Raw genomic sequence first — 11,443 nt, forward strand, 5'->3', positions numbered from 1 at the left:
TCTGGGAGGGATTTTGAGGGATTTCCTTCAAATTAGAAATCCTTGAAAATAAGCATCTTGTGCCAGGGGTTGTATTATGCAACGGTTTGGAAGGAGGGCCAAAGGTCTGGTCGTGGACTCGGGATTTCCTTGTGTTGAAGAAATAAGAGATGGAAACTGTCTTATCAGATCATGCCTCCCTGCCAAGTCAGGCTTGTCTCCTGGGCTCCGCTGGTGCTGCTGTGCTTTATGGATGCTCATCTCTCCAGTGCTCCAAAGGCTGCCCCAGCTTAGTAGTTGAATGTCTTCTGGACCAGATGCAGTCCTGGTGCAGTGTCTGATTTCAGGTGGCTATACTGGGGTTTATACCTTGCGTGTGGTGTGGTTGGAAGCTGCTAACAGCAAGTGTGAGCAGTGCTCACCAACGTGCACAGTGCCCTGTTTCAGTTCTGCGGGGCACGTGCAGCTCCTCTTTTCTGGTGGCAGTAGAGAAGATGTGAGAAGGTTTGGAAATGCGGCTTTACTACAATAGATATTACTGAAGGAACAGGAGATGATTACCAAGATACATAGCAACTACTATGCAAAAGGACATTGTTATGAATGCTTTCAGTTGTTTGCATGCAACTGTGTACTGCATGCGACTATAATTATTGTTGTTGAAAAAAATTCATAAGCCTATAGACTTTTTTTATTCTCATGCTTTTTTTTTAAGTCAACTGTAAGCTAGAAGCATTAGCCACATTGGACTATGAGCAACAGCTCAGATGCTGCTCCCCAGTACCGTAGCTCCTGAAGTCAGACCTGGTTGACTTTTGAGGCGTGTGAAATCATTATAGATTTAAAAAAATAAGACGAGGTTTTGACTGTTACCTTGTTTCCATCTAGTAACCATTTGGGCACACAAACTACTTCACAAATATTTATGAGTCCTCGCACCATCCAGTTTTTCACTGTTTGCGGCCATTTTATTTACAGGCCAAGCAAGGCACAGAGCATGGGAGTGCTTTGCCTCTGACAATTACTTGGTTGAAAGGTCAGAAGTAAAATCCATGCATTTTATCTTCCAGCCCACCAGTTTAGAGGACGGATCCCTCATTTGTTACACTCATAAGCACTGCTGTTTTGAAGTGACAAAGATCTCTGTGTTGTCAGAGCAGAAAGATGAGTAGCTTTGAGCGCCAGAAAGTAGTTAAGTTCCAGCATGAGGCTTCTTGTGGATTTTTAGCTGGAAGGAGTCAGTGTGATTGTGGTTGAACACTGAACCTAATGCAGAGCAGGTCATTTAACCCCGATGTTCCTTCATCCCTCTCAACTTGCTGGTACGAGAGACGGACGTGAGTCTTATCTGAACTGCACTGAACAACACAGAAATCACCCTGTCCCTGCCTGTTTGCAACATTAATTATGTTCACTATTAAAAAGATATACCTTTTTCCAGGTAGCACAGCCAGCTCGTGTGCCTGCCAGATCCAGCAGCCTTCTCTAGGTTTCCTCTCCAGCCTTTTGTATGCTCAGACAACAGCAAATCCACCTCAGCCTTCACTTGAGAAGACAGCCTTCTTAAGAAGGAGCCAATGGTTCTCTTTCCCCCTCTCACCATAGAGCATATTTTGACATCTGCTTATCATTTGTGAAGCGTTTCTCAAGCCATGTTCCATTTTCATCATGGTCTTTATGTTATTGCACATTTGTGGGCTCAATTGCTTGTCACTGTCATCTTTGCTACTAACGTAAGCCATCTAATATATCCAGTTGTTCTCTCATAGTTACAGGGCAAGGGGAAGGGACTCCTTCACCCTGTATGCTGAGAGGACTTTCTGCCAGATTCACCTCTAGCTGCTCCAAGTCCAAAAACACAAAGCTGAATTCAGTTTTCCTGACAAGAAAAGCAAATTCCAGCAGAGGGGAAGCATGCCAGCCGTGGTATTGCTACTGTGCTGGGAAAGCCACTAAAAACTGAGCCGAATGGAAGAACTATTTGAAAACCACTGAATACAGCAACCTCCAGGGCCTGAGTCTACCCTGTGCAGCTGGTAGCTATATGCCCAGCTCAAACCCACATCATACTGGTAATGCTGCAGAGTTGCCAATGTAATTTATCCCAGTATCTTTCTTCCCCTCTCCGAGCAAAACTAGCTATACTGGATGAAGAGCTCACTGCTTCAAATGTCTGAATTTAAGGGGTTTTACCAGGATAGTTTGGGCTGTCGGGTCACATCTCTTGCCCCAACACACTGATGCAGCTGTGGCAATGTGGCTGGGACACCAGATAATCAGCTAAGGTGCCTTACAGGGCTCTCCCTTGCTGGACCTGCCCCTCTGGGAGCAGCAGGAGGGGGAGGGAGAGTGTCCCCCACTGCAAATAATGCGTCCAGCTGGTCAGGCAAAGTGAGAAGAATTAACTCACACATACCCAAATTCCCTCTACAACTACAGAGGAAGAAATCTCTTACTGGCCATTAGTGAATTAAATGTTGTGTTTGACAATATTTACCCATCTGTGGAGATAGCAGCTGAGGATTTGGGGTAGATGGAGAAAATCGGGTCTTGGATTTTCCTTTTCTAGAAATAATGCCAAAAAAAAAGGTTTTGAAAGTGTTGAAATTACATCTTGACACTCAACCCCTCCACCAATGTCTACTTTAATTTATAATCCAACTATATATTTGCAGACCCAAGACCTAAATGAAACCATTTGAAATTATTTGAAGTGCAGTGTTTCAATTGACCTGATCTAATTTGGGGTTTGTAAATTCACCAGCCTTCTTGAGATTAAAGTGTTCTGTCTTCACTTAAGTATGGAAACATTTTCAAGCCTCAGAAATTATCCCACAATGGGGGAAAATGTCTCCTGCTCTGCTCTTCTTGCAGTCTGAGGAAATGAAGGACGGAGTCACAAGATTTGAAGCAATTCACTTACCGCACTTTACTAAGTTACAGTTCAACTACAGTAGTTGAACGTGTGCCTGTTTTTCAGCACAACAGTCACTTTTGATTCCTGCAACTACTACCATCTCTTCTGCACAATCACTCCAAAAGATGTTTCTTCTGTAGTGCTCACAGAAAGTGAGTTCATGTCCCTGTGCATGAGTTGCCAATGTAGTTTATTCCAAGAGCTTCACTCTTCCAGCGAAATAAGCTGTACCATGCTCATGTCCCCAGGTGTGCGCTCTCCTCAGTCTGCTGTTCGGAGTGCGGGAGAGATTTGTGTTGATTAGAGCTCTGGATAAATTGCTAATACAGAAGCAGCAATGACTAATCTCTGTGTGGCTTTCATTCTGCATTCACTGCTAGGTCATTGTGGGAGGGTCCTTGTGCTGCACTATATTGTGAGTTACTACAGTCACCCAGAATTTGGTTATGAGGGGTTATAATGTACAGCATTAAGGAAGCAGGAGGAGCTGCAGCCCATAGGCTGTCACTGCAGTTCTGCTCACTGAAGCTGTTTGCCAGCTGTTTTCATCTGGGATGTGAAATTTTCAGGAGGGGATTCAAACATCCCACCACCAGCCTTCAATGGCTCCTGCACCCCAGAAGTTTGGATTTTCACTTTGTGTCCCATGTTTAAACCAAATATCTGCAGAGCAAATCCCTTTGGCTTTCTGTGGTTTCTGAAGGGACAAGTATTGCTACAGGGAGGCCCTCAAACAGCTCCCCCCACCTCTTGCTGTCAGATACTTGTTCCCAAGCACCTCGTTTCCATTTTGCTGCTGATTGTACTGTACGTGTTTAAATCTCCTAGTTTTTACTTGCAAGCTGATGCTTGATGTCCTGGTCATTTCAATTATTTGTTTGTGTTCTAGTGTGTCTTTGTATGGGGTTATTTTTCTTACTGGTGTATTAGGGTGCTTTGTTCTCCCCAGGTGAGATTCTTTTTCTTTGTTGTGGATATGACCCAGACTCACACTTCAACACTGGGCCACCCTTCCATTTGGAAATGGATCATTCCTTCCACATCCTTTTCAAACCCCAAAAATCAGTTGGATTTAGATAAACAAGCTTCTCTATAAAAAAGAAGGGCACTCTCTGCATCTTAGCCAAAAATATGGGGAAAGGATGGTAAACTTTCTCTTCAGCCCGTGCTGGATTTGTGGTCTGTTTTCTCATGATGTGAATTTGACCACAGCCCCTGGTTCTGTTGTTTCCTACCTCATTCTCATCTTCTTCCTCTGTGCTGTGCTTTGATGCTCTGTGTAGCTCATCCAATGCACTCAGCTCTACCTCTTGATTACAGAGAGGGCTGGCAACAGCAGCTTGGGAGAAAAGGAAAAAAATGGGGCTGTTTGGGGTTTTTTTTGTTTGCTTGTTTTTTCTTGTTTGCTGTTCTGAAGGTCTGAAATCCTCAGGTAGGTGCTAGGAGAGTTAGCTAAACTGCCAAAGAGAACAAAAACAAGAAGGCAAACTTATAATCTTGTGGGGATGCTATTTCCACAATGTGCACAAATACCTTTGTGCAGGTTGTTAGCTGCTGGAGCAGCATTTAGGCATGTGGGATAACCTGATTAGAGAATCAAAGAAAACCCTGTTAGCTCCACAGGCCAAATCCTGCCTTACAGCAACCTGATGTCAAATGGGTGTGAATCAAGGAAGCTTTCCCTTTGGCATCTTCTGGTAACACCTTGAAGAGAAGGGTCTGAGCCAGGGTTCTAGCAAGGAGAGAGGCTTAAGCAAATATACTCCCAGACAGGGAGTGAGCTGGAGTCTGAAATTAATGACTTTGTTTTTCCTCACTGGTGCAGACTTGGAAGGATGAAAAGAATAAGTTTCTCAGGTCTGATTTTCAGGTTGCATAGAAGGCTTCATCAGGAGTTGGTTAATTTAAAACGCTTGTCTTACTTAGCTGTGAGAATGTCAAACAGTGTGACTGGGCTGAGATTTGGGAGCAGAAGATGTGTTTTCTGAAGGCATAATCCAGAAGTGTGATTACCTGCTGTCCTGGTCACTGCAAAACTGCCACCAAAGTCAGCGCTAACATGAGATGTCAGACAAAATGACTGTAATGATCCCTTGCAGTCTTGAACTCTGTGTGTCTGAAATGTGTGAGTAGGAGCTGTATCAGATCTGTAGTGAGAGTATCTCCAGGCCACACTGTTTGGTGTTAAATCCCTTGACAGGGTGGATTGCAGCTGCAGGTTTCTGATCTGTTCACAGTACCAGGCAGGTGGGCTGTGCTCAAGGTTGTTGTGGTACTAGATTATAGGAACTGTTTAGGGTATCAGCCCCCAACTCATAGGTAAGCTGTGAAACTCCCAGCCATGTTGTGGGTGCTCAGTGTTTGTCAGAATTCAAAAAGTGATCAGGAAATCAGAAACATCCACTTGAGGGTAAGTAGGGAGAAGTCAGGCTCTGCTTCAGAAAGTCCCTAAGTCAGAAATCCCTGGAGGTTGGAAGCAAATCCTAAGGAATCGCTGTGTTTTGCTTGCCCTGTTTTCATGCTGTGGCTTGAGTTGTTGGCAACTGTTGGAAATGAAGCAAGCGGTGACTTGGTGAGGCAAATACTCCATACCTGTACATATTCAGAAGGTGTCATAGCAAATGCCTTACAAGTGGCGCAATTTTCCATCAGTACCTGCAGGTACGCTCCATTCCTTCCTTGGCAATACAGAGAACAGCATGGATGCAGAATGAGATGATGTGATCTGCTTATGCAAAGCGAAATGGTAAATTTGCCAGGTTATTTCTCCAAGGAGAAAATTACTGACCTTGTTTTTTCTGGCATACCAGCTACTGTTATAATGATGATGATAGTGACAGCAACCAGACAGAAAGGCCAGCAATAATTCTTTCCTGCCCATTATTACAAGGCATAAAGCAAAATCCAGTCTAAAACCAATGCTAGTCTGGCTGTGCTCTCTTCACAAATATGTGAGGCAGTTCTCATACAGCTTGAAATTCAGAACTTTTCATACCAACCTTTTCAAAACTGATCCTTTTGATCTTCTGATATGAACCTGCGTAATTCTGTGTTTGTATCTTACTAGTGATTTACAGCCTAGAGATAACGTCCAATAGCAAATATGTGAGTGTAGAAGTAACCTCTCTGAGCTCCTGGGTGATTCATCTCCTGACAGTACAGTTTGGCTGCACATGTAAGGGCTGGATCTTGCCCTGAGAATATTGGCTCAAAGAAGCAATAACAATGCGGTCAGTCAAAGCACTACTTTCCATGGGAATTTTGTTGCATGAGGAAGCAGAAGAACTTTAGCCTTCCTGTGTTTGTCAACATGATCTGCCTTCCAGCAACTTTTTATATTTCTGGCCCATTAGACTTTTTTTTTTTTTCCTTCCCTTCCCTCGCCTCTTTGTTTCTGTCTGTCTTAATCCTAATCATTATTATAATCACAGACTTTCTACTTCATCCAAGATTCAAATGCTGGTTGATAACATTATTCGATAACTCAAGATGCATCAAGCAGGAGTAGTAGGTGAAGTTTGCTTTCCTAAAGTCCAATGAAATGACCCAAATAATTGCCACAGATTTATTGTTTGCATATGCGGGTTGCACCCTCCATTCATGGCATCTGTCTTTAAGGGGCTGGGTTTGAAAGGGTAAGTTGCACAGCTGGTGTGTCTCACAGCCAGCCATCTGAAGTGGAATTATCTTGCTGTTTCTGTAAGTAACTGCAAGGGTTACTGAGGGCTGAAATGAGATGAATCATTCGATGGACCCCACTTAAAAGGTGGGGGTTTTTTTTGGCTCCAGCACGTTTGAAGCAGGCTGGTATGTGAAACCTGTGTGACAAGGATCATGGCCTGAGAGCTGGCATTTCACAGTCATTATCTCAAGCATCCTGAGCCAGAGACAAATGAACAGTTTAAGTCATCCTGAGCTCCTGTGATGCTTTCATTGCAGACACTGCTTTGTTCTCTCTGCAAACTCAACAGTAGTTGCTGTGGTAGGAGAGGAAGATCAAGGATCCTTTATGGGAGCTGTAATGGCAGAGCAGTTACGGGGTCTCTGTGTAGCCCCAGGAGTTTGAGCTTCAGGTTTGCACTGAACATTGTGGAGGTTGTCTCTAATCAACTCAGCTGCAAAAGGTCATTCAGACTGGGCAGTCCGGAGGCAAAAACCCAGGAGTGCAGGCTGCGTGATTCCTTCAAGTGCTGTTGGCTACAGAAGCTGCAGTGTCTCAGATACACCCACCTGATGGGCCATCTCTGATCATTTATCAGAGCTGCTGAGAGAAGCCTCTGGTTTGTGTTCTCACACTATCCTAAAGACTTGACCCAGGCCCTGTAGCATTATCATTCTCTTTGTTGACTATGTTGTGCTTATCTAGAAGGAATGAAAAGAAAGTATTTAAAGCTTCTAAGTAGCAGCAGCTTCCAACCCAGCTGACCTTTGTAAATGTCCTGCTGGGATGGTGCTCACATCTGTTTCGTGTGTTTTATTTGCAGAACACGCTGGAACAATGCAGCGTCTGTGCAAAGCCCATCATGGAAAGGATCCTTCGAGCCACCGGGAAGGCCTACCATCCCCACTGCTTCACCTGTGTGATGTGCCACCGCAGCCTGGATGGGATCCCCTTCACTGTGGATGCTGGTGGGAACATCCACTGCATCGAGGATTTTCATAAGTATGGCCCAAGCTGCTCTCAGTGGCTTTGCTTTCTCTTTTGTCCCTAGAAATCCTCCTTTTTTTTCCTGAATGTGTGAAAAGATCTGAACCCTCAGCCACTTCCTCCCAGGGCTCTTAAATAGTAGGCAGAGCTTTGCTCCAAGCAGGCACACAAGATAAATTGGTTAGGGGCCAGCGCTACTTAATCTTGGTTTTGCTTAGAGCGGAACTTACGGATAACCTCTGTTCCTCTATTTTAAATGCTCTGCACCCCCCCACATTCCCCTGCGCTCAGCACATGCAGATTTCTCCTTACTGCCTGTACCTGCAGTTCCACATCAACATCTGACCCCTTTTCCACCGAGCAATTAAGAGAGGTTCTGTACTATTGAACTCTGCAGGTGTTTGCTGACCAGCTAGAGGGATCTAGGTGGCCACAGGATGCTCACAGCTCCTCTTGTTTCGAGCTCCTAATGAGCTTTTTTAAAGCTGCTAAAAATACAGCGCTGGTAATAATTTATAGTGAAACTGCTATTTAAAGCAAGTTGAAAGGTATAGTTGCAAGTAGTTTCTGTCACTGCCACTCTACCACCCCCATCATCACAACTAATCGAGGGAAGACAGGTAGATATAATCAGAGCACAAATGTTTCCCCTGTATAGAAAAGATAGACACGTTACACCCTTCAATTAAAAGAGGAAATCAATACTGACAAATGTGAGTTTACATCTCAACCATTTATCTCTTAATTTCTAAGGGGGTAGAGTTAATTAGAGCCTTGTGACATCAGTGTGTGGGCCTGAAAGCTCAAAGAAGCAGGTTGGCTCGACAGAAAGGGAAGCAGCCATGATCAACTAGCATGTTAAAATTCAACAGGAGGATGTTCCCTGTAGCTCAGGTAGGCTGGCTTAATTGGCAGCTGCTGTGTCTCCTTGCTTTTCTGTGCCAGCAGTTGTGTGTAAGGCAAAATTTGGTCCTGAACACAGGCCCAACAGAAGGCTTATGCACCACTCAGGCTCCTGAAGGGTTTCCTTCACACCCACTTAGGATTTGGAGATTGCTTCTTCCCCAAACCCTGCAGACCAAGGGCTCACAAGCCTTCAGGAGGAAGGTTGGGAGCAAGAGCTGATGTCCCCTGTTAAAGTCTTTTGGCAGTGACTGGATGTGGACCTCAGGGTGCTGAGAGTGAGAAGTGGGAGGCTGTCAATGTAAGGAAAGGACACAGAATCATTGAGTGAAAGACTGAGGGGAAGATGACGGGAATAGTACAAGACCTAATATGACACTCAGAATGTCTTTGGCCAACTACATGTTTAGCAGCACTTCAGCCAGCCCTATTTTAATTGATCAGGGATGACATGTCCTTCTGGTCTGGACATCAAGTGTTCCACATCTTGTACATCCTCTTGATAACAAAACTGTACCTGATGCTCACACTGTCGTGTAGCTACTCCCTGAGCACATCCACATCCCCTGAAATCTGCAGGAGTCGTCTCTGGATCCTGGGAGTTAATATTTGGCTCATAATGAATTACCCACTGTGGCCTGGACAGAGAAATGTTGAATTGTTTTTAAGCACCACATTTGAACTAAATGGCACAAGGAAGCGCCTGCATGAAGCAGCATATAATTAACTGCGATTACAGCTCCGGTCGTATCATGATCCATTTAAGTTATTTTTCAGAGTGCTCACTATAGCCACTGTTTAATTCATTTTTTTCCTTAGATCGCAGTTACAGATACATCTTTCATCTGCTGCCAGTGAAATTAATATTTTTCTTTATTCCTAGTACAGATAGAATTTTTTTTTTTAATTATTTTTTTCTATGCTAGTTAATTCTGAGGTGGTTCATGTGACAGGGTGGGTGGCAGAGTCAATATTTCCTGTGCGTTTCAGAAGAGAAGGGCCTTTGATCACCTCGTGTTCTAATGTTTGCCATAAGTGTCATCCTGTGCTGCTCCATAGCCCGTGACCCTGGCTCTCATTACATGACTGTAGATTCTGTAGGTGCAAGTTTGTTTTTTTTGTGAGTAGAATTTGTAACCAGGGAATTAGCATCCATAGGTTTTGAACCAAACCAGCAAATAATTCACCAGGGGTTAAATGTTCTCAAGCATCTCCCACCTGCAGAGATCACTTCTCATGGGCAACAGGGGGGAGCAAGACCAGAGCTAATACAGAATATATGTGAATTAGCCAGAAGGGCATACGGTGGGCAATATATGGGGAAAAAGTCTGTGCTCTTCCTGATCCCTGAGATGACCAGGCCAGTCTGTTCACACAATGAGCGATTGTCACTGCAGAACTCTGTCTTGGGCTCACTGTGGAAGAGAGAGCGTTGCACTTGTCACTGCACCCAGACCTGTTCACTTTCAAGCCACTAATGAATAACTGAGAGTTGGCTTTAGCTACAAAATGCAGCAAGTCAGAATTGCCGTGATGCTTCTTGTTTGAGAGTGAACACAGCCAGGAGTGTGCTCAGGTGTGCATTAGTGAGAAAGATTTGAAGTGGATGGGATAAACTTCAACAAATTAATGTAGTGTAAAGCAAATCTTTTTACCATCTCTATTAAGGCTTTTTGCCTATTTGTTCCAATCTCCAAATTTTCATATCTTGGTATTTTTTTCAAGAGATTTTCAAGATTTTCAAGAGATTTAAAGTCTTGAAGCAAATTCTGGTCATCTTTCGAACTTTAGGATTTGCATGGACTTTTCTTAGAGTTAGGCTGGGGATTGAGCCTGAGGGTTGCACAAGTGCATAAATGTCACAATCATGGGTCATTCAACAGGCACTTTAGTTGTTAATTAGGGCGGGCAAAAATGCTTTGCTGCCTGTCAGATATTCTTGAAGTCCTCACTTAATAGTCTGCAAAATGCTCTTTAATATCCTGCAAGCCTGAAATTGTGTTGTAAGACTAAAGTGCTCCTTCCTGTCTTCTTTCCAAGGAGGCAGCTGTGCAGAGCTGCAAACCATGACACATGTGTACATACTTTGTACAAATAGGCACGTTTCTGGCTTGCTGGTGCAGTTAACAAAAACTTTCAGCCTGAGTTTGAGGATGACTGGGACTGCCTCTTCTTTCTTCAGGAAATTTGCACCGAGATGTTCAGTGTGTAAGGAGCCCATCATGCCGGCCCCAGGACAAGAGGAGACTGTACGCATTGTCGCCTTGGATCGTGACTTCCATGTCCAGTGCTACCGGTGTGAGGTTCGTACTCTAATCACGTAAAGGACAGAGAGCAAAGGTTGACTTAATTTAATCGCTGCCTCAAGTTATACACACGACAGATATACCCTGTTGTAACACTGGCTCTACAATCAAATTATTTCATTGACTTCAGCATGCAAGGAATTTTTCCTCATTTGTATCAGTGCAAATGAGAAGAAAATCAGGTCCCTTGTTTGTAACAGGTTCATTAGGAGAGCAAGAGAATGTGACTCAGGTAATTAGGGCTTAACATGTGAGAACATCATAAATTATAGTTTGGACACAAATGTTTTTCATCTTTATGTTTTTAAAATGAAAGCTAATGCAAGTTAGAATTTGAGCAAGATTGTACAGGAAACTCAACATATGGCTCTGGGTTGAAGAATTTTAATGGACACGTAAACATGATCATTCTTGTTTTGTGCAATGCTTTTTGTGCTACTTTCCTGTTCAGTTTCATTATGCACTTTGTATAATTTTGATGGTAAGAATCTGAAGACAGAGGAGAAAAATCACCTTAAAGCAATTAACATGTGGGAACAGCTGTGTTAGGAAACTTCCAAAATTCTTCATTGCAAGTGTTACTTGTTGGATAATACATCAGCCAGATGGCAGGGTAAGAAAATGAGACCAAATGTATTTCTTATCATAGTTGCAGGTTTTAATAAATTTAACTGGAAAGAAGGATGGACT

The 11,443-nt window shown here is 43.6% G+C and overlaps 1 protein-coding gene across 14 annotated transcripts in view; it reads left to right on the top strand.

Moving 5' to 3' along the window:
* Positions 1-11,443, top strand: part of LPP (LIM domain containing preferred translocation partner in lipoma) — a 343,879-nt gene that overhangs the window by 316,810 nt on the left and 15,626 nt on the right. For all 14 annotated transcript variants that reach the window (XM_082055343.1, XM_082055340.1, XM_082055335.1 and 11 more), the window contains 2 exons: positions 7,381-7,559; positions 10,630-10,750. In XM_082055343.1, coding sequence (XP_081911469.1) covers positions 7,381-7,559; positions 10,630-10,750 — 300 coding nt within the window. The remainder of the gene's footprint in view (positions 1-7,380; positions 7,560-10,629; positions 10,751-11,443) is intronic.

The sequence above is a fragment of the Streptopelia decaocto genome (genome assembly GCF_964273445.1).
Source record: "Streptopelia decaocto genome assembly, chromosome: 6".
NCBI classification, from domain to species: Eukaryota; Metazoa; Chordata; class Aves; order Columbiformes; family Columbidae; genus Streptopelia; species Streptopelia decaocto.